This window comes from Natator depressus, chromosome 7, assembly GCF_965152275.1.
Source record: "Natator depressus isolate rNatDep1 chromosome 7, rNatDep2.hap1, whole genome shotgun sequence".
Lineage (NCBI taxonomy): Eukaryota > Metazoa > Chordata > Testudines > Cheloniidae > Natator > Natator depressus.
In genome coordinates, this window is record NC_134240.1 from 19,290,192 (window position 1) to 19,314,355 (window position 24,164).

The following is a 24,164-nucleotide window of genomic DNA, read 5'->3' on the forward strand; positions in this document are numbered from 1 at the left end:
GACTTGGATTTTTTTAAAAAGCACTGAGGACAAAGTGCCAAATTCAGCCTTGGTTTAGAAACAGGTAGAACTCTACTGAAGTTAATGGAGATGATCCTGCTTAAGGCAGGGCTGAGCCTGAGCCAAGAAATGAAGATTAGGAAGGCCCAGATTAGCAACTCAATCATAAACTTTCTTTAACATATAAAGATGTATGAATACATGGCTACATATATGTACATATACATACACACTTTATATACACTGTACATAATATATTACACGGAGATAGATATAAACACATTCATACACACAACTATGTACATATGCATTAGCTACACGAGTGAGCTCTATTACTAAACATGCAGAAATGTAAAATGATAGAAGGCACAAAGAAATATATAAAAAATCTATATTAAAAAAAAAAAAGATGGGGGAGGAAAAGCATGAATTTAAAGATCTAGTAATCCATTTTCAAAGCCCTCACATAACCCAAATAATAAATTAGACATTGGGAAATATGGAACACTGTGATATACTGACATGGATATTTCCCATGATAAATACAGTACAGATTTCACAACAAACAGAGAGCCCTACAATAAGGAAATTATAGGCGATAGCGCTTTTCAATTCCAATATATTTGACTTAACTTTTAAAAAATTTTGTATGTGTATTTAATTTTAACTTCCATCTTCATAAGACTAACATTTTAAATGTTTGCAAAATAATTTCACATTTAATACTGATAACCATTAAGGTAGGTTTATATCACACAGGCTAAAAAGAGGGATTAGGGCATCCTTAGTAAAACAATAAGCGTAGCCTTATTTCTAAGGGGGTTGACAGTCCTATAAAATACACTTTTCAATTGACACAGCAACTTCAGAATTAAATAGGGAATGTCAAACACATTTTTAAAATAGTTTTTGATTTTTCACTCCTCGCTCTTTATAAGGCCTCTTGCAAATTTGAAAGTAACATTTCTATTATTACTCAGTTTATCTTTCTGTATATGGTAACTCTGACCTCCCCCATCCTCTGTTTTGTATAAAGTAGAAGCAAACATAGCTTCTTTTGCTGGCTCTACCTGTGTACAAAGATGTATTGTGACAGCAGATGTTCTCTGCTACTATCACAGTAAGTCTATCCTTACACAGGGGGCCAACCATGCTAGCTGCAGTGTGGCTGCTATCAGGTGGGTCTGTTGCACTCCTGGAACTAAATTCTGAGATGTACCTGAGGCTACTTGTTGCTTTTCTTCCCATCTCTCTGCTTTTTCAGGGGTAAGAGAGGAGGAAGGAAAAACACACCCACATAACCTTTTTTTATTTTCCAGATAAGGACTGAAAGAGAAAAGAGAAATGTCAAATCAAACTAAGGAAAAACAAAACAAAATTAAAAAGAAAATCCTTTGCCTACAGGGAGACTTGAACCTGCAAGTACTTGCTGATAACTCTGCATTTTAAGCCTTGGAGCCGTATTGTTATGGCTTGTATTTAGCTGTCTCCCTGTGTATGTACAGACATCCCACAATACCAGCAGTGAGCATCTGATGTCATGAGTGGAATTATGATATCTGTTAATTTCTTGTTTATGTCAGTGGTGCCTTAAATGTAATTGAGAATGGCAGTGATGTCAGCACAGTTCTGATAGTCTAGTGTGTTAAAAAGTTTGCTTGAAGTGTGTGTGTGTATACATACCAATGCTAACTCCTGCATTGTCTGATATGGACTGGGTGCCCCATCCCTGTTGCTGTTGCAGAAGGGCTTTCCTGATCTCCACTTGCTATAGGTGAATCTTTAGCCGGTCTGAAATCCATTCACAACGGCATTGTCAGTCAGTTCTTTAAACTAGGTAGTGCTTTTAAAATTCTTCGCTGATTAAAAATGTCAGTCAGTCAGGGAAAGATCCTAATCACCACTCCTACCCATATGGAGGTTGAGGTGGGAGAATATTCTGAAAAAGTTCAGTGTTTCCCAGAAACATTTCAACAACCCCATTCCATACACATGGCAACAAAAAGGGTGCAGTTTTCAGCATTACACAACCTCTACCAAAGAAAAAAACATCTCATAATAAGGACATGCTAGAGATTGGTTAGTCCCTTGTGCAGCATAGGACCCTTATGGGTTTTGCAACATTGGGAAATCATCAGGGCAAAGGAGTGTGCTGGCCATGCCTCCTCCTACCCCAATATACTGCAGAACACACCCTGTGTTAAAGGCTTCTATGGGGGGCAGGGCAAACCCAGCTCGATTCCTGGCATAGAAGCCCCCTTGAGCCAATGCTATTCATTAGTGGACTTTATTCCTGCCCTACAGCCCATTTGTGTCAGGAATTACAGTGCAAGGGGGCTGTAGGTCAATGATAAATCTTGCCATCTGTGATTACACAGCGAGCCAAAACTTCCATTGGCCAGCAGTCAGTTTTCTGCTGCATGGGGCCTTTATAATCTAAACATTGTCTACATTCTATCAATTTTAAGATGAGTCAAAATCTGGGTCTGTGTGACCCACCTAAAAATTTGGGATCTGATTCTCCTTTCCCTTCCACCAGTTTTACATAAGAGTAACACTATTGGCTTCCAAGGGTGATTTCTAATTTACAAATAGTGGAAGTGAAAGGAAAATAATTTAATCCTAATCCTGCTTGCTGTTTGACAAGTCAATGTGACTAAGGAGAATTACTTTTATTTAGATTTTTTAAATATGGCTGTTTGTTTTAGGTGCATATACAGTAAAAACAATTACGAATCTTATAAAAAGAGCCCAAATATTGCTTACCCAAATTAACCCTTCATAACTATCAATAAGCATTCCTTTATACCCACATACAAATTCCAAACTCACATCTTTCTCGAAAGAATGGGAAAACAGACAGGCCTCACAGCATACCCTGATGGTCAACAGACTTGGGAATTATTATCACTCACTGCATTCCAAACAATTTCAGCCAACACAGAATTCCAGTTTTTGTATGAACTAAATCTTACTGCTATATACGGATGGTCAAGCTCGATTCACCATGACACTTCTACTGAGTTAAAAACTCTTCACTTTTAAAAGTAGGACAATGAGACTTTATCAGGTTTTGAAGAAGCGTTAATTCTGAGGCAGTAGCAGGAACTTTACTTGGATGCAAGGTTTTCTAGAATCACTATCAGGCTATGGTACTTTGGCTCCTACTTTTGTCAGGTCAAATCTGGCCACACAATTAGGTTTGTAAAGGTAAGTTTTTACCAAATTTAAGACCAACACAAATATTTCCAATAATTCTGTTGTTGATATTTCAAAAGAAAAACAAACACAAATATTCCCAATCTATATTTACAATACAAAAGTGCAGTCTTGTGCTTAGAGAGGAGAAATTTAAAGTGAAACTGACTAGAAACCAAAGGGAACCAGACTAGTCTATTCTCATTGCCCAATCCTTAAGAAATGGAAAGAGTACATAAACAAGCCAATAAATGGCAGAAAATAATTTACACTTGCAATACTCTTTCAGTTTTAATAATCAAATGCATTATTAGTAACACAGGCAAGGAAATTACTATTTGAACATATGGGATCAGGTCCCATGTGGCACCAAATTGTGAAGAGTGTTGGTCAATGGTGTGCAAAGATGACTGAAAGCGCACCTTTGCACTCCTATGATTTTGGTAGCTGCTGTGTGCAGGCCATTCCCCCCATGCTATGTTAAAACAGCATGTGAGTTTCAATGGCCACAAGGAACTGAAAATATGGCCAATGATTAGCATAATGCAGGAGCAACTTGGTCACCTCCCATTTTCCCCACCCATGCCTTTTTCCCTTGCTATCCCAGCCACAGGTGGCTGGAACGGCACAAGAACCCCTAAATCAGCTCCACCCCTCTGGTAGATCAGCCTTATATTAGGATAGTCCTTCTGGATCCAGTTAAGATGGCTCCACAGCTAGATTACCTCAGTGGTTTGGTGCAAAAAAAGCCACACCACAATGGAGTTTGGCCCATCATTTTTAATAGGACAATAATATTTTAAGTGCCTCTTTTACAGCATCTCTCTCCCTGCAGCATACCAATTCCTTGGCTCAGTGTTAATGGTAGCTCTTGAGCAGCATGTGAAAAAGAAGCATGAAGCTTATTATCCACACCTATTCTATTATCTGTAACTTGTATTCAAATAGCTGATACCCTAAATATCTCCTAAGCTGTGGGATCCACCACCTGCTGTACAAATTTCTACCATCTAAACTGTTTGTGTTAGAATCAAAACAACATATGATCACAGAAAACATTCCTTTTTATTAATGACATGGGGACTATGTTAGCTCAGCTCCGACAAACCATGCCAATGATGCTACACAAACAGAGTCTTCATAGTTTAAAGGTAGTAATTTGAGGGTTTTAAAATAAAAGTGTAATTATGGAACTGCTTCACTCTTAAGTACATTTACACTTTTTAAAAATAAATCCTAAGTATGGGCTCGATTGCAATACCCATACTCACACTGAGTAGCATTTTACTCTACATAAAGTCTTCCTGAAGTCCACGAGACTACTTGCAGAATGAGGTACAAACAGTATAGTCTTATGTTTGTAGGATGCATTCTGTACATGTTAACAGTGCTGTGCAAAATTCATCTTTTTTTATTTATGAAATTTAATGCATAAATTTTAGCAGTTTCATGTGATTTTGCTCCACAGCTTAGTTTTTTGTGGGTTACCTTTTTCAAAATGCCTATTTTCACAATGAAAAAAAATAAACTTTTTTTGCACGTTTTCAACAGAGAAGCCATTTTTACTCAAACATGGGCTCATCTTTATCAGCAAATGAGACCCTTTACTAGAGAAATGTACATGTCCAACATTTTTCATGGAAAATGGTCTCAAGTTTACAATAAAATTTGGAAAAACGTTGATTTCCAGTGGTTTAGTATACTTTTTGTTTATGAATATTTCACACTCCTCTAAAAATGCTTACTTGAATGTTTAAATGATTTTTACTACACATTACAAGTGATTAAATTATATCACCTGCTAATCTTTTGCCATAGCCCCCCACAAAAAACAGTTCAATGTGCACGCTATATTTTTAAACAATCAAAACAGTAAACCTCTAACATTCACTTTTGCACAAAAATGGCCACAACTTTTCTTTGAAATTCTGTTTCCAAGGCAAGTAACTTGTCTGTTAAAATTCAGGCTACTACTAATTTTTAAGGCCAAGAAGTAAACCCTTAAAACAGGGGTTTTATATCGGAAGTGCTGACACAACCCTACAAGTAGTGATACTATAATATAACGGCTAAGGCTTAGGTCTGCATTCCAGTTGGCCTAAGGATGTTCAAAATATAGTCCTTTTGTCACTTTTAAAGAAATGACAAACTTCATTTACTATAATAAAAGCCTAGAAAGAAGATGGTGCAATATCTCAGATGTCTGCCTTTATATTGCACTCTGTCTATACCACTGTTCTTGAGAACCAAGATTTCTGAACTTTATAAAGATGGAGATTGTAATTGAGTTTAATGTACTTAGGAGCTAAAATTACATAGCCTTATTTGTCAGAATGAGTGTTACAAATGAGAGCCTTACTATAAGGATGAATTGTACCAAGACAGGACTTACTAATACAGTAGCAAGGAGTTGCTCAAAATCCTTTGGCTACAGCTCAGACCCTTAAGAGACAAAAACCAACCCTGTTGGAATGTTTCTAAATCAATGTCAATACCAGAAACAAAAAAGTGCTGAACTCATTATTTATATTTTTGTCACAAGTATGCAAGTAGAAAATGACACTGCCATGTAAATTCATTAAAGTAATTAATGAATGTACGTAATAAGCAAGAATCAGCTTAATGCAGCTATAACTCTTCTGACAAAATGCTTTTTTATGAATTTTGATTGTTTAAAATATTCAGTGTTAATATTAATAAATTATACTAAAATAAATGCAATATTAGCAGGAACAGGTGAATCCTAGAAAACGACTTGATAGGTTACTACCCAAGATAAAAACAAAGATAGTTAGTATTCTAACTCCAAACAATCGGTCATTAACTGTAACTGCACATGAATGAATATAAAAAACCCAGCTGACGCTACAATTTAGAACTGGATCAGAACAGGGTAGGGAGCACTGCAAAGACAGGATGCTCAGTCCCTGGGGAAGGAAGAGAACCTCATGTTCTGCACTTATCCTTTATCTGACAGCAACGTTGTGGGCTCTAACGTAGTCACAATCATCCCCTTCGGCTCCTAGGATGGTGAGGGTCATTTACGGCTGCAGACAGAAGGAATGAATTTGGAAGTATAAAAAGTATACACAGAGACTAGGAGTGCATTACTCTAGTTGGAAGGATTGCTTCCCTGCCAGTTAATGACTGATTTCTGCCACAACCAAAAGTCGTCCTGTTGGAATAACGTCTATCATGACTGTGTAAACATCTATGCCAGGCTGGAATTGAAACTTTAAGGAATCTGAAAGTTTCATTATTATTATGGCAAAAAATTGGTATTCTGCCTTCCAATTTGGGCAATTTCTGTAGCATTTATTAATGTTGCTAATTATACTATAGTCATTATGCTTATGTCAAATAAAGCTCACTTTCACTAATTTAGCAGAGTTTAGTGCTAACAGTGTAGAAATTTGCTTTAAATTTCCACTTTACCATTAAATACATAACATTATTCATAGCAATATTTTGTAGTATAAATGATTGTCTCCTACAGCCTTCACAGAAATCACTAGCAATTTGACCAAAAACATATGCAATTTTCCATTTGTTCTGCTCATAAGTAAAATGTTGATGACATTATCGCTTTGACAAGAAGTGCTTAGAAAGTGCTATCATCATTATATCCTGGTAATTATTAGATATTAATTCCAAGGAAAAATTTAAATATGTACATACTGTTCTTCTTTTAGCAATTTTTTATACTAATCTCTGACATTATAAAACTCTATTTTTGCCCATTGATAATTTCTAAATACAAAGCATGTTAAAAGTATGTTCAGTAATCTACAGCCTTTTGAATGAAAGGCATCAAAACACTCCTTATGGCAGAAAAGGGTCCTAGTCGGAGGTGTTTTAATAGCTTTTTATACTTTGTCACTGGAAATAAATAGACAAGGAGCAGTCTGGTACGAAACTGGTAACATGTTGGAAATATCTGTACATACCAAAATGTCTTTTTTTTTTTTTTAAATTTAACTCTCTTAATTGTGTAGTTACTTGTTTTACTAAAATTACTTTGATCCACCAAGGTGCATTGTTCCCACTATGCAGATGTGCCAGTTATTTGACCATTATATTCTGCTGTTTCCATTTTGAGGATGTATGGGATTATGCTGTCAATCGGAACATTTCCGATGAGACCAGTAAAAAAAAGTTCCTCTGTAATACTAGAGCTCATCAGTCTAAGTGCTGGCAGGCGAACTAGAATCCGGGCTAACCTAGAAAAGAAGTTCAGGAGATTATGAAAAGGTATAATGCAAATAAATCTAAACTACTGTGCTGCTAAAGAGCTGGGCCTGCTTTTATTATTAAAGTAACTCATGAGTGAGAAGAAAGGCAATTTATGTTAATTTAGCTACTCTGAAAAGAATGTCTATGCTTATTCTTCCACTTTGCAAATTAAATGAAAAATGCAGTTCTGTCTTTGAAATTCCCAGCTTTGCAAGTGTTTTATGGCTAAGGACAATGTCTCATACTGAGTAATGAGGACATTTTCACATTTTTAAGAGCAAAATGCTTAATTAGTTTAAATAATCTATATGGCATCACTCTCAGTTGCCTAGCAACTTGTTAATGAAAAACCAGATAGCAAGAGGGGCATGAGTATGTGTAAAAAAGGAAGAAGAATTATCTGAAAAGAAAGGGGAATTCTGAAGGGTCTGTTGCTCCCTCTTATGCTAGTCCCAAACCCCATGTTTTGTTAATGTGTACAGACAGTAACTAAAATATACAAATATACAGAAGCTAACCTTATACCACTGCTGACATTTAAAAGGAGTTTTACTTTACAGTAATTCTGTGGCATATCTACCATGTTTAAATAGCAGGATCACATGACAAAAAAAAAATCAAAATAAGTGAGTTTCTTGAAGAAATTATTTTAAGCACATAACAGCAAAGCCCTCTAGCAATAAACGAGATACCTGTTGATGGTTCATGGCTAGCTGTGGAAAACATTATGTGTAGAACCAATTCTGCTAACACACCATCTCTTGTAAATGTGAGGGTAAAGGGATTGAAGTCTGGAATCTCTTTTTGTATGAGATTTGTATAAATTTGAATACTTTATCTATCTGATTTATGCCTGCAGTCAATTATTTAGAAGTGCAAGTATTCTGAATTCACCCACAATTGAACAAGAGGGTGCCAACTGCACTCACAAAAATGGAAGCCAATCTTTGGGAAATTTGGCCATTTATGAATTTCCGTTCCCTCATTCTTTATTCAGAAGTATAACTGCATGGGAGAAGATTTTTATTTTTCAGTTTTATTTTTCACTTCTGAGGGATAAAGCCAGAGTAATTAGGAAACAAAGGAAATTCTGTGCAACCAACATTTCAGACAAATGTCCTTGGAAATTAAAAAATGGAGGCAAAAATTAAAAACACAGGTAGGTAGAATTTCTTCTAATTATAAGCTTAAGGGGCTTAGTTACTATTTGCCATCTAAAACTTGGTTTTCAAAGGTTTATATGTTGGTAGTCTGAAGATGGATGAAACTTACCATACATAATCTGTTAAACTTTAAAAGGACAGGAATTGGTTCAGCCCTTTTATGGTCTCAGACTATTTCGCTCTTCTAACTTAAAAATAATAAGAGCCTCCTGCAACACTCCCTCCCACATACCTACACCAGTCTCTATAAAATTAAAAAAATTGCAGGCCGTCAATCCTGCTTCTTGCCCTGTTTAAACTAAACATGTCTGCTTTTATAAATGTGCAAATGAGGGCCCCAATCTTTTATCTGAGTCCCCACAAAACTAAATTTAACAACAGTCTTATGTCTTTATGCTGCAACCATTGCTCACAGAATTTATCAAAAAAAAAAATACCTATAAGTATCTTCCGGATAGGTTTTTTGGACATAGTCTTGCAACTCCATCTGTGCCTTCTCTTGGAATTTTTCTATTTGGCTTGAACTCGTCAGACCAGGGTGATCTAAAGAAAGAAAACATTTCCAAATGTGTATGGTTTAATCATAAAATAAGTCATGAGTACTTACAAAGAATCTTCCACTTAATTTCATTCAACTCTTCCTCTTGGGTACCATGGTTGATATGATAGCTGCAGTAAGGAGTACCTCATTAAATCTCAATAAATCATTCTGAGATGATGTACATTATTTTAAAAGACATTCATATATATGTTATTAAATGAATTATTTGCCAACTAATGTATTGGACACAATACATAACGTTATCATTTATATACACATGCTTAATATAATTTTGTTATGAGTTGTAATATGAACAGATATTGCTCATTAATATATAGGCTGATGCTGTAATTGTACTTTCTGCTCACTGTTGGTTCTGTAATACGTGTATTTGGCTAAAATTTCATTCCTGGCTTTAGAATTAGTGCACTCACTTTTCCTTCTGCAGCTGGCTGTGCCCACAGAACTGGGAGCACAACAATTCTGAGTGCACACCTGCTATCAATGGGTCCAATCAGGCTACAGGGTGGAAAGCTTTTGAGGGCATAATCATCTGTTTCTGCTCCTCCTCATTTCAAATGGGTTTCCCTCTGTTGTTTGAACTCACTAGGTAGAGTAACCAATTTCTAGCTTTCAAGATTTTTTTTGACTTCCAAACTTCCACCAGTTTGTGTTGTCACAATTCCAGATGCTTTCAGCTCCTCACTGAGCAGTCAAATGATCAGAAGGGCAGAAAATGGCATATGTGTGGCTATGCCAAAACTTCTTCAGCGACAGGCTCATAGGGCCACAAGTGTCGTGTTCCTTCTTGTTCTCCCTCGAAAAGGACTAGAGCAGGCCTATGCTTGGAGTCTTTCTCCTCCCACATCAACTAGAAGCATCTCTTACAGTGTGGTCTAGTCTCTAGTGGAGAGAGACTGAACTAGGACTCAGGAGATCTGGGTTCTATTTCCGCTCTGCCAACAGCCTGATGGGTGACCTTGGGCAAGTCACTTCACTTGCCTGTGGCGCAATTTCTCCATCTGTAAAATGGGGATAATGAAACTTACCTCCTTGTAAAGAACTTTGAGATCTGCTCATAAAAAGCTCATAGATAAGAGCTATGGATTATTATTACTATTACTAGAGAAAAACCCAAGGCACAGTCTGTGAGAAATTCCCCAAAGCAACAGTCCAAGACCCTAAATTAATCTAATTAAAACAAGATTTATTAAGAGTAGATAGAGAAAATATTAAAGCAAAAGAAAAGGCTTGCCCGACATCCCTAGTCTGAATACTTTGCAAAACTCAGTGAGGTAGATACGTTAGAATTAGTTACAGTGGAAATAAAAGTAAATACCCTACATTTCTAAGAGAAAGCTTCCCTCTCACTCAGCCTGTCAGCACTTTTTATCTACCCTTTCAATGTCCCGCGAACATGTTTAACTCCCCTTCCCCTGCCTGATTATCACTTTGTACTTTGATATGCCTATGGATAACTCTGACTAAGGTGTCCTCTCTGAGGAAATCCTCAGATCTCATACACAATGTCCATTGTATATTTTTTAGTTATCAGCTCTTATGCTCATTGTCCTTGTTAACAAATTGGTGGAGGGAGGGATATTGTGTTTATTGGAGGATGTATCTAAACCATAGTAGACTTTCAACTCACATTTGCATCTTCTACCCCCTCTTGGACATTCTTAATAAAAGAATGTAAACACTGAATCAAATTCCTTACAGTCACTTATAGCCAGAGGATATATTTCCCCACACCATTCTTACCATTAATTATATTCCATATTAAACGAAAACTGACAAATTCTGTCATCTGTCACACATGCCTACTCCCAATCCTGACATGACCCATGCACAGAGGAGGGGTTGGAAATGGATAGCACAGCTTTATGCCACTCAGGGATCCCCTTACACCAAGATAATCCCCAGCTGCACTATTAGAGCAGCTTTCAGGCTTCTTTGTGCTGTCAGAGTATCACAAAGCAGCTTGGGAAAGGGCTAGGGGACTGAGAATCTGGCCTTTAAATATATGTAAGTATGTATACAACATGTGGAATTTGTGGAATTTCTGAAGCCTTAAATCAATTATCCCAAAAGTACCCCAAAAGTTATTTTTTAAAAGGCGTTATTGATGATAAAGTCTTATGATGCTGTGAGATATTTTATGAACGACTCAGTAGAACAGTCTCTTCTTCATCACTGGATATTTGGTTCTCTTTAAAATCTCCTGGTGCCAAAAGATTAATAGTTTGTAAGTTCGGCATCTGAACTGCAGTTAGAAACACAGGGGAAGGTCATTATAATGGTTGCCAAATGCCTTACCAGGGCTAAAGAGGACTATAGCTTTAAGGTATGCATATTCATATCCATCAATATCAAGCTTGGCCATGCTGTTACAGAACTCCTGAAGTTTCCAGATGTGTTCCATGACTTGCTTTATTCTGTCTCCGGAAAGCTTATCTACAAATAGACATTACACACTCTCTTAAGAGAGTTCAAATACATTTGAAAAATTAATGAAACCAACACCCATCCCCTTTATAGGAATAGATCAAATGAAATTTTAAACCTTCTGAATTGTACTATAAACTTTTTTTGACCATATAAAAATATATCGTGCATGAATTAATACTCATGGCAGTGAGGACTGAGGATCTAATAAACTGAGTCAGGCACAGTACTGGCAAACATAATGCAATGTTTTTCCACAAAGGTCTGCCAATATATCTAAATCCTAACCAGCAACACCCATGTTATTCTGGTAATGAGCCTCTCCTAAGCAGAATGTGCTGAATGGTGCTATAAATTAAACTGGGGTTCTGGGGAGGTGGACAAAAGTGAGAGATTAGGTGAAGACTACCATATTACCTTATTGTAACTTGTGACCCAATTGGGAGTCAGTCTGGCTGTCCAGAAGTGAAAGGCTAATGCAATATGACTGTGCCACCTTTTTCCATATCTGTTCCTTTTGAAATAAACTGTTTGTTCACTATAGTATGTACCCTTTTCCCCTCTTGTGGAGTAGAATTAACTCGGTTACACACAGGTTGATCCCTCAGCCTTTCATATTACCATGTCCTTTGTGTTGGCTTCATCTCCTTTCTGTTTAAAAATGTTTATTTGAAAAGTGCTACACCAATTATGAATTTTCTAAAATTCCACAGTTTTAGTTGAGCCTTAAGAGGAGATGAGTGAGGGGCACTGTGTTTCAGGAAGCATTAGCTAAAAAGGGAAGAAAAGACTCCTACTTTGGTAAGAAAATGAGAAACAGTTTTCCTTTTCCCCTTCCCCCAACTGTATATTTATAGACCAGTCAAAGAAATATGACAGATAGAAACATGAGATTATATTAAGACAGATATCTGGACACATGATTTCCATTCACTAACTTCATCAAGATAAGTCAGATCAAGAAACCTACCATGTATGAAACTTTTCAGCTGAAAAAATACAAATTAAAAGAACTTTACTCCATGCATGACCTCTAATACTTATATTTCATATAATTATAACTTAAGTATTTTTGCCTTCATCTGTACTGCTAATGGCTGCATAGATTTGTTTAGCCCTGTGTCTCTTAAATTGGATTTTTGATGCAATTTAGGATAACTGTATATTTTTTCTGCAACCACAATAAAAAATTGAAAAGAAAAAAAAACTAGACATTTTTACATAATGTCTTGAAAACAAGAATGAAAATATAATAAAATTTCTACGACAGATAAACGTTGATTCTGGTATTGTGATTATTCAGGGTGATACAGGTGCTACCACATTTTTATTTTTTTAATGTATGGGAAACAATAGTGCAAAAGTACACAGGGAAAACAGCTGGAATTCTAGTTTCCCAGAATGGTTACAACACTCAGAAATTTCTAGTGTTTTGTCTTCACCATTTTAAAATAATAATACAAAACTTAACTTGATACCCTTACTTTAGTACCTTGGAGTGACATAACATGACCTTATATAGAACCAAATCCTTTTCTCAGTGCAAATGCCAAGTAACAAGGCTAGGTACGACTGAGGAGGTCTGGAAGGGTCAGGGCTGAAGATGGAATTCTTTTCACTCAGGCTATGGAGTTAGTAATGCCACCTTATGGCTCCTGCAACTGCTGTAACCTCCAACCCCTTACAGGGCATTAACCTAATCCTTCATCTTCAAGGCCCCCTCTACTCTCAGATGCAGAGAAACCTGAAGGGCATACTCTTCAGGGAATGCAGGGTATTCAAGCCCCCCCTCCATCGCCTCTTCACATCATGCCCCTCTCCCTGTGCAGTAGAGCAGGGGTTCTCAACCTTTTTCTTTCTGAGGCCCCCCACAACATGATATAAACACTCCATGGCCCACCTGTGCCACAACAACTGATTTTCTGCATATAAAAGCCAGGGCCAGCGGTAGCGGGGTAGCAAGCCGGGCAATTGCTTGGGGCTCCATGCCACAGGGCCCCTGCAGAGCTAAGTTGCTCAGGCTTTGGCTTCAGCCCCAGGTGGCAGGGCTCAGGGCCCTGGGCTTCAGCCCCATGCAGTAGGGCTTAGGCTTTCTGCCCTGAGCCCCAGTGAGTCTAACGCTGGCCCTACTTGGAGGATCCCCAGAAACCTGCTTGCGGCCCCCCAGGGGGCCCCGGACCTCTGGTTGAGAACCATTGCAGTAGAACACCACCAGTTATGTTGTGTTTTGAGGGGCTGGTTTGGGGGCTGGATTTGCCTACGATTATTAGGTTTGAACGGATTACATTTTAAATCAGTAAGTGCTGTAATTGCTGATTTTCCCCTTCCAGACATACCTTCCCCCCCTCTCCAAACCAAGCAAAAAAACTCATGAAAAAAATGCACATTGTTGATAACTGAAATGTATTGTGGTGGAAATTAAAAATATATAACATATTGCACCTGTAGACCAGGGTGGGCAAACCTTTTGGCCTTAGGGCACATCTGGGTGGGGAAATTGTATGCAGGGCCATGAATGTAGGGCTGGGGCAAGGGGTTGGGGTGCAGGAGGGGTGTGGAGTGCAGGGGAGGGCTCAGGGCAGGGGGTTGGGGTGTGGCAGGGGTTCGGGGTGTGGACTCCGGCCCGGCGCCACTTACCTCAAGCAGCACCGGGGTGGCAGTGGTGCGCAGTGGGGCTAAGGCAGGCTCCTTGCCTGTCCTGGCCCTGCACTGCTCCCGGAAGTGGCCAGCATGTCCGGCAGTGGCTCCTGGGGGTGGGGTGGGGCAGACGGCTCCACCGTGCACTACCCTTGCCTGTGGGTACCACCCCCATAGCTCCCATTGGCTGCGGTTCCCCGTTCCTGGCCAATGGGAGCTGCGGGGAGCAGTGCCTGCAGGTGAGGGCAGCGCATGGAGCTCTCTGCCCTCCCCCCACAGGGGCCGCAGGGACATGGTGCCGGCTGCTTCCGGGAGTGGCGTGGGGCCAGGGCAGGCAGGGAGCCTGCCTTAGCCCCGCTGCGCCCGGGGCTGGCAATCCCGCGGGCTGGATTGAAAGAACTGATGGGCCGGGTCTGGCCCACGGGCCGTAGTTTGCCCTCCCCTGCTAAGACAGTTTGTACGCTATGGCTGTCATTTTATTATTAAGAAATTTTAGTGACAGAATTTAAAAATCATGTGACAGATTCTGTGCTCAGCTTTCAAGAAGCACCCATAGAAGGCACAGCCCAGGGAGAGGAGTGGCAAAGGTGGCTTTAATACAGTTTTTTACTGCCTAGATTCTGAACTGGCTGGTGGCAAGAGTGGCTCCTGGAATATATTAGAACAGCCTCAGGAGCTGCTCTAATTTACAGCAGCTACTTCAGAGCTGCAACTGCAGTTGAGCTCTGCAGCTCCTGTATCCTCCTCATTGATGTGATGGAGGGAAGGGGAAAAAGAATGTTCAGTGAACATAGTCACAGATCCCTTGGTTTTGCTTCTCCATCATCCCCTCAAAACCCCATGGTGTGCTGGGATCTAATATAGAGCACACAGAATCCTGACCCCTTTGTGTGCTGCCCTCACATAAACAGTGGAATTACATCAGTTCCATTGTATCTAAAGGCTCTCCACACCATGGAAGAATCCTTCCAAGAAAAATTATGATTATTAATGAGGGTAAATCATTTGAGGTTTGCCTGTCTTGAACTGTGACTATTTTCTGCAGTCACCTTGAAACTTAAACTATGTTTTCATGGTTTATGTAGATTTTAAAAACGTATTTATCTTTGTACCTTCATCCTGGTACTAATCCTTGCTAGTTTCATGACATATGTAGTATTCTGTAATTTTCTGGCTACATATACATCTGGTTTCTTCTACTTCTGTAAGTAAAGATAAATTGTATTTGCACACTTTAGGCTGTCACTACTGATTTTTTTTTTCTGCAGACAAAATAATTTCCCCCATTTATAAAAAAAAGAAAAGTTACCCATATCAATCATATTAATTTGCATAACCCTCCCTGTAAAAAAGCCAGCTGTACCAGATCATCCTCCATTCTAGAGATAAAAATTAGCAGGTTAACACAGAATCAAAAAAGATACCTATCTTCTTAAGGACGCCAGAGGCAGTTTGTTTTGAGCTTTTTGATATAACTTTGTGACACAGCCATTAATTAATTATTAAACATTTATATTTTGGTAGTGTGATATACTTGCAGTAATAATTGTGCAGTGACGGTCAGCAACTATTTCAAAAGTGTAACTGTAACCAACTTGTGGTGGGCGTCTATGTTTCATCACCTCCAGCAAAGAAAAATACCCACATGAAATTCTAGGATGGGAGGAAAACTCTATGGTGTGTACTCTACAGTGCTTCCTTTGAATTCTTCTGTGGATGTGCAGGATTTCAGCCCATATCTTGAGAAATCTGCTGGACATGAAAGGGCATCTATGCTAAAACCCTGTATCAGCACACTACAGTGCCCTTCTAAGCTTCTTGAGCTTCTGCCTCTGTGCTGCCAAAAGACCCCCGCGTTGGGGCCTCCTTTGGAACTCTCCACAAACGCAGTTCACAGAAAAGTTAATGTAGCTTTGAGATGCAGCTTTTTTTGTAGACTCGCAGCTGGATAAAAGGGAGGAAGGAGAGATACTGTGTGTGTCCCCTCTAGCCTGGGCCCCACCCCATGCTTTGATCTCTAGAGTTATGTCTACACTACCATGGTAAATTGATTGACAGTACGCAATTCCAGCTACGTGAATAAAGTAGCTGGAATCGACATACCTTACGTCGAGTTACCGCAGGGTCTACACTACAGGGGGTCGATGGGAGAAACTCTCCCGTTGACTTACCTTATTCTTCTTGGGTAGAGTACAGGGGTCAAGTGGAGAGCGATCTGCTGTCCATTTGGCGGGTCTTCACTAGACCCACTAAATCGACCGCCGGTGGATTGATCTCAGAGCCTCGATCCCGCTGTAGTGTAGATGTAGCCTAGAACTATGGAGAGCTCTTTGTGAAGTTGGTGAGATTGATTCTCACATCCCGTGCAGGAACAGTGGAGGGTTCCTTCTGTGTTTGGATCTCAGGGGGAACGATACCTGTTCCCCCTTGGAAAATACTTTGTGAAAAAAAATGTACAGACACAGGTTTTTAACTCTTTACTGCTGAAAGTAGCACATGCCTGCGTAACATGTACCTAGTACCTAGCGTGACCTAACACATACCTTCCTGTATGCTGTTCTGCAGGTGGTTGACGATAGCTGCTAGGATAGTAGACAGACTCATCACCTGTGCACACTGTGCTAGGCCTAAGGTAAACAGCTCATTCCAGCAGGCACGAACTAGGCTTGTGTTACAGTCCTGTCTATAAAGACACAAATCAAACAAACAATTCTAGCAAGTATTAAACTCATGTTGGTATTATCCTGTAGATCTGACGTGTAAAATTATGGTTATAAATTATAATGATAGTATTCTGGGCACCTTAGTAATAGGCAGATATTGACAAATTACAGAAATTAAAAAAAACAGCAACAAAAGTGCTTGGGGCTGGATGCATTGGCTATGAGAAATGATTATAGATTATCTGCAAAATGGAGATACTGCTACTTAGAGTTGCCAAGTTATATGTCCAAAAATTAGTTGCTTGCTTTTGACTCAATTTCACAGTACAGGCTCATTACCCACTATAATGCCAAGTATCATCATCATCATCATCAGTCATCTTGTTTTTCATATTCTTCAAAATGTAGAAAAATGCTGTATAATCTCTATACATTTTAAACAATTTATTATAAATTAATTAACTTTATCTTTTAAAAATCCATGCAGTTGCAAAATGTTCAGCTTAATACTTAAATAATCACTCAACAGAAAAATATTCACTCACCCAAGTGCTTGAAAAGCAGGGATAGATCTAGCCCAGTGCATTGAGAGGAAAAGCAGTCGTGATGCTGACTCACAGATGTAATGTACATTAAGGTACTCTGGCATTGGACTAGGCATTGTTAGCTGCACGGAAATAAGAGTACAGTATAGTCTGTACAAGTCAGACATAAATCAATGTTTATTATGAATGAAATAAATTTGAATAAAAACATGCAATCTGCATTCAGAGTCTTTTGCTGAAAACTGTCATTTATCATGAAGTTAGATTAGTAAAACTTCAGCACATAACTTAGTAGTAGTGGTAAGTAGAACAGGCTGGGAATGGGGAGGTATGAAAGGAATAATATGGGAAACCAAATGGGATGGTTACTTTAAAAGTATTTTAGTATTAATTCAATAACACTTATCCCTGAATTTTCATTGCAGCATGCAGCATTATTAGCTTCAGAATTACTATAAAACTGATGAGAATCAGGTCTTAAACTAAGTGCAATTCTTTAAAATTACAACTTATTTAAAATCTATACTGTTCTGGCAAAGTCATGCCATATGAATCTACACTTGCAAAAAACACAATTTTACTTGAAGTACACAGACTAGCTTTCCTATACATTGCTTATTTCACTATCTTGATGATTTTTATCTGCTTAAAGGAAATGCACTTTGGCAGAAAGAAGGAAAATCCTTACTGGTTTCTCCCATACAATATATCTAAAAGATGTTCTTGCTCAAATTCACTTGAAGATACAGCTGCTTCAAAGTGCAATCCCACAACTACAGTTCGTCAAATCACGACCATGAAGAACATAGCTGTAATCCTTAAAAAATGGCCCAAATTTTAACATACTTGATGTGAGGATGCCTCAAACAACCAAAGTCAAGAGTTCAAAATAATTTTTAGTAACAATGTATATGAATTACACATCTGATATTATTTGTTATATTTAACACTAAAAGTGATTCACAGTAGTACTATATATAAGATCTAAATCTAAAACAAACATCATCCCACTGTCAACTGAAAGGTCCCAATGAGAGTGCATATGCAGTGCTCAAGGATACAGAGTGCAAGGGAAATGTGGAAATCTTTTATTATGTCCTTAACAACAATAGCTAGTGTCAAGGTTCCTTTCCCACTCTGAACTCTGGGGTACAGATGTGGGGACCCGCATGAAAGACCCCCTAAACTTATTTCTACCAGCTTAGGTTAAAAACTTCCCCAAGGCACAAAATCTTTGCCTTTGGACTAGGGTATGCTGCCACCACCAAGCGCTTTAACAAAGAACCAGGGAACAAGACCACTTGGAGTTTCTCTTCCTCCACAATCCCCCCAAGCCCTTATATCCCCTTTCCTGGGGAGGCCTGAGAATAAACAAGTTGAACACAGACCAGCTTGGGTTTCTTAGGACCCTAAGAACCCAATCAGATTCTTAAAAAACAGAACTTTATTAGAAGAACAAAACAAAGATAAAAGAAACACTCTGTAAGATTAGAATGGAAGATATTCTCACAGGCAGTCAGATTCAAAACAGAGAGAATCCCTCTAGGTAAAACCTTAAGTTACAAAAAGACACAAAACCAGGAATACACATTTCCTCCAGCACAGCAAATTTACAAGCCAAAACAAAGAAAACCTAATGCATTTTCTAGCTAGATTACTTACTAACTTTACAGGAGTTGGAGGGTTTGCATCCTTGATCTGTTCCCGGCAAAGGTACACACACACAGACAGACAAAAGCCTTTTTCTCCCACTCCAGATTTGAAAGTATCTTGTCCCCTCATTGGTCATTTTGGGTCAGGTGCCAGCAAGGTTACCTTAGCTTCTCAACCCTTTACAGGTGAAAGGATTTTGCCTCTGGCCAGGAGGGATTTTATAGCACTGTATACAGAAAGGTGGTTACCCTTCCCTTTATATTTATGACAACTAGTGTACTAGACAATACTGACTACAGCAAAATACAACAATAGAAGAAAAACACGATACTAAAATAATTCCAGATTATGTCTTTGCCAAAAGGATATTTCAGGAAGCACTCACCTTAAATGTGACATGTGTATCTGTAAGTAGGGGTCCTTCCACTTCAATGATTGGTGTTGACTGATCTCTGCTGATTACATGAATATTCCCTCCCCCTGTAGGATCCATCCCATCTGCCAAGTTCTGAGCTACTGTGCCATCTGTGGTATTAAGTGCTTTAGCCAAAGTATCAAATGCCCTGCAAATAAATGAAGAAACAATGCAAGTTTATTTCCTTATAACCATTAACACATTTGGAGTAGAGGGCAAATCAAACACTACATGTTTTTCCATCTAGAAGATAAGCCAGAAACTTTTTTGGTACAGATTCTGGGCCATATTCTCCAATACATTCTGGTCTTTTGCTCTGCTCAGGCAGTGTGAAGGGGCCAGGCAGGTTCTGGCCATATATGTCTGATGGAAAATTCCCTTGCAGAGGGGAATTCTCCCCTGGCATAAGCCCTGCACCAGCTGTTCTTTCCTACTCTAGTAACGGTGGCTCCTGCACTGCTCACCCACCTTCCTCTTTCTCACCTTGAGGCTTCATTACAAGGATCCTCCACTGGCATAAGATCTCTTAGGGATGTTATGAGAATGGCATATATTTCAGCAGCCCCAAGGCTTCTTTGTAACTAAAATTGCAGCTAGGCCAGTGCAAAATCAGGAAAATGCAAACAGCTCCTTGAGGTTACCCCACAACTCTTCTCCCATAATGACTGGAGCTCAGACTTTGAGGAGAATTGAGCCCATTTCATACTCATATTCACGTTATGGTATTTCATAATGCTGTTATGCAACTATTTTCCAAGCAATCTGTTTATAAGTTAACTATTTATTCCTTGGGACCAAGATTTAAAAGTATATAGTTGGTACCAGCCTGATTGGCTGGTAGCCTGCAGGGGGCGGGCATTGGGGCTGTCTTTTGTTTGTTTCAGGGAAGCCTGGCTGTTTAAAAATAGCCAGAGCTTCGCGAACCAGCTGAGCGCGCGAACAGCAGAGCAGCATACAGCAGGAGTTTGCCTGGGAGTTCGCCTGGAGTGAGCCCAGTGAGGCTTACATCTTGCCAACTTCTCTGAGGAAGCTCATAGTAGGAAGGTGATATTGGGGGGGGGGGGGGTTCAGCTGTTGTGACCTGCACTGGATGTGCCATGTTTGTCTTTCTTCCACAGGACAGAAGCGACTTTGTCGGTACAAAGTGCAAGCTGGTCTCCATATTGGAAGAGAAGATTGAAGGTCTGGAGCAACAGATAACGACCCTGCGTTGCATACGAGAAACTGAGGATTTTCTGGACAAAAGTCAGGATATGCTTCTACGGGCACAAAGCTCTAAAGATTTAGAGCAGGTTGCACAGCGGAGCCAAGAGGCCAGTGAAGAAGCTTGGCAACATGTGACCTCCAGAAGAAGAAGGGGGAATGTCCGGTTCCAGCAACGCGGACACAGGTAACTAACCGCTTTCATGTTCTCTCCACAGGTACCTTTGCGGAGAGTGGACCAGATGATATGTCTGGGGGGAGAAAGCAGAAGGAGACTCCGCTGGTTGGAAGGCATGAGATGCACTGTCCTGAGATGGGGGGGGTCCCACGATCACCACTCCCAAGAGAAGGAGACGGGTGGTGGTGGTCGGGGACTCTCTCCTCCGGGGGACTGAGTCATCTATTTGCCGCCCTGACTGGGAAAACCGAGAAGTCTGCTGCTTGCCAGGGGCTAAGATTCGCGATGTGACGGAGAGACTGCCGAGACTCATCAAGCCCTCGGATCGCTACCCCTTCCTGCTTCTCCACGTGGGCACCAATGATACTGCCAAGAATGACCTTGAGCGGATCACTGCGGACTACGTGGCTCTGGGAAGAAGGATAAAGGAGTTTGAGGCACAAGTGGTGTTCTCGTCCTTCCTCCCCGTGGAAGGAAAAGGCCGGGGCAGGGACCGTCGAATCGTGGAAGTCAACGAATGGCTACGCAGGTGGTGTCGGAGAGAAGGCTTTGGATTCTTTGACCATGGGATGGTGTTCCATGAAGGAGGAGTGCTGGGCAGAGACGGGCTCCATCTTACGAAGAGAGGGAAGAGCATCTTTGCGAGCAGGCTGGCTAACCTAGTGAGGAGGGCTTTAAACTAGGTTCACCAGGGGAAGGAGACCAAAGCCCTGAGGTAAGTGGGAAAGCGGGATACCGGGAGGAAGCACAGGCAGGAACGTCTGTGAGGGGAGGGCTCCTGCCTCATACTGAGAATGAGGGGCGATCAGCAGGTTATCTCAAGTGCTTATATAAGAATGGCTATCTCAAGTGCTTATATAAGAATGCACAAAGCCTTGGAAACAAGCAGGGAGAACTGGAGGTCCTGGTGATGTCAAGGAATTATGACGTGATTGGAATAACAGAGACTTGGTGGGATAACTCACATGACTGGAGTACTGTCATGGATGGTTATAAACTGTTCAGGAAGGACAGGCAGGGAAGAAAAGGTGGGGGAGTAGCACTGTATGTAAGGGACTGTATGACTGCTCAGAGCTCCGGTACGAAACTGCAGAAAAACCTGAGTGTCTCTGGATTAAGTTTAGACGTGTAAGCAACAAGAGTGATGTAGTGGTGGGAGTCTGCTATAGACCACTGGACCAGGGGGATGAGGCTTTCTTCCGGCAACTCGCAGAAGCTACTAGATCGCACGCCCTGGTTCTCATGGGTGACTTTAATTTTCCTGATATCTGCTGGGAGAGCAATACAGAGGTGCATAGACAATCCAGGAAGTTTTTGGAAAGCCTAGGGGACAATTTCCTGGTGCAAGTGCTAGACGAGCCAACTAGGGGGGGAGCTTTTCTTGACCTGCTGCTCACAAACAGGGAAGAATTAGTGGGGGAAGTAAAAGTGGACGGGAATCTGGGAGGCAGTGACCATGAGTTGCTTGAGTTCAGGATCCTGACACAGGGAAGAAAGGTAAGCAGCAGGATACGGACCCTGGACTTCAGGAAAGCAGACTTCGACTCCCTCAGGGAACGGATGGGTAGGCTCCCCTGGGGTACTAACATGAAGGGGAAAGGAGTCCAGGAGAGCTGGCTGTATTTCAAGGAATCCCTGTTGAGGTTACAGGGACAAACCATCCCGATGAGTCGAAAGAATAGTAAATATGGCAGGCGACCAGCTTGGCTTAAATGTGAAATCCTAGCGGATCTTAAACATAAAAAAGAAGCTTACAAGAAGTGGAAGATTGGACATATGACCAGGGAAGAGTATAAAAATATTGCTCGGGCATGTAGGAATGAAATCAGGAGGGCCAAATCGCACCTGGAGCTGCAGCTAGCAAGAGATGTCAAGAGTAACAAGAAGGGTTTCTTCAGGTATGTTGGCAACAAGAAGAAAGCCAAGGAAAGTGTGGGCCCCTTACTGAATGAGGGAGGCAACCTAGTGACAGAGGATGTGGAAAAAGCTAATGTGCTCAATGCTTTTTTTGCCTCTGTCTTCACTAACAAGGACAGCTCCCAGACTGCTGCGCTGGGCATCACAACATGGGGAGTAGATGGCAAGCCCTCTGTGGAGAAAGAGGTGGTTAGGGACTATTTAGAAAAGCTGGACGTGCACAAGTCCATGGGGCCGGACGAGTTGCATCCGAGAGTGCTAAAGGAATTGGCGGCTGTGATTGCAGAGCCATTGGCCATTATCTTTGAAAACTCGTGGCGAACGGGGGAAATCCCAGATGACTGGAAAAAGGCTAATGTAGTGCCAATCTTTAAAAAAGGGAAGAAGGAGGATCCTGGGAACTACAGGCCAGTCAGCCTCACCTCAGTCCCCGGAAAAATCATGGAGCAGGTCCTCAAAGAATCAATCCTGAAGCACTTACATGAGAGGAAAGTGATCAGGAACAGTCAGCATGGATTCACCAAGGGTAGGTCATGCCTGACTAATCTAATCGCCTTCTATGATGAGATTACTGGTTCTGTGGATGAAGGAAAAGCAGTGGATGTATTGTTTCTTGACTTTAGCAAAGCTTTTGACACGGTCTCCCACAGTATTCTTGTCAGCAAGTTAAAGAAGTATGGGCTGGATGAATGCTCTATAAGGTGGGTAGAAAGTTAGCTAGATTGTCGGGCTCAACGGGTAGTGATCAATGGCTCCATGTCTAGTTGGCAGCCGGTGTCAAGTGGAGTGCCCCAGGGGTCGGTCCTGGGGCCGGTTTTGTTCAATATCTTCATAAATGATCTGGAGGATGGTGTGGATTGCACTCTCAGCAAATTTGCGGATGATACTAAACTGGGAGGAGTGGTAGATACACTGAAGGGCAGGGATAAGATACAGAGGGAACTAGACAAATTGGAGGATTGGGCCAAAAGAAATCTGATGAGGTTCAATAAGGATAAGTGCAGGGTCCTGCACTAAGGATGGAAGAACCCAATGCACAACTACAGACTAAGGACCGAATGGCTAGGCAGCAGTTCTGCGGAAAAGGACCTGGGGTGACAATGGACGAGAAGCTGGATATGAGTCAGCAGTGTGCCCTTGTTGCCAAGAAGGCCAATGGCATTTTGGGATGTATAAGTAGGGGCATAGCGAGCAGATCGAGGGACGTGATCGTTCCCCTCTATTCGACATTGGTGAGGCCTCATCTGGAGTACTGTGTCCAGTTTTGGGCCCCACACTACAAGAAGGATGTGGATAAATTGGAGAGAGTCCAGCGAAGGGCAACAAAAATGATTAGGGGTCTGGAACACATGACTTATGAGGAGAGGCTG

At 40.7% G+C, this 24,164-nt stretch overlaps 1 protein-coding gene across 4 annotated transcripts in view; it reads right to left on the minus strand.

Moving 5' to 3' along the window:
• Positions 1–411: 411 nt before the first annotated feature.
• The window catches only part of NR2C2 (nuclear receptor subfamily 2 group C member 2), a 66,964-nt gene continuing 43,211 nt past the window's right edge, over positions 412–24,164 (minus strand). For 3 of the 4 annotated variants that reach the window (XM_074957595.1, XM_074957594.1, XM_074957596.1), the window contains 6 exons: positions 19,467–19,644; positions 17,429–17,550; positions 16,764–16,903; positions 11,455–11,592; positions 9,032–9,137; positions 413–7,418 (listed from right to left, as the gene is read on the minus strand). In XM_074957595.1, the coding sequence (XP_074813696.1) occupies positions 7,244–7,418; positions 9,032–9,137; positions 11,455–11,592; positions 16,764–16,903; positions 17,429–17,550; positions 19,467–19,644 (859 nt within the window). In that variant the 3' untranslated portion in view covers positions 413–7,243. Of the gene's footprint in view, positions 7,419–9,031; positions 9,138–11,454; positions 11,593–16,763; positions 16,904–17,428; positions 17,551–19,466; positions 19,645–24,164 lie in introns of all 4 variants that reach the window. The other variant, XM_074957597.1, reaches the window with a different exon arrangement.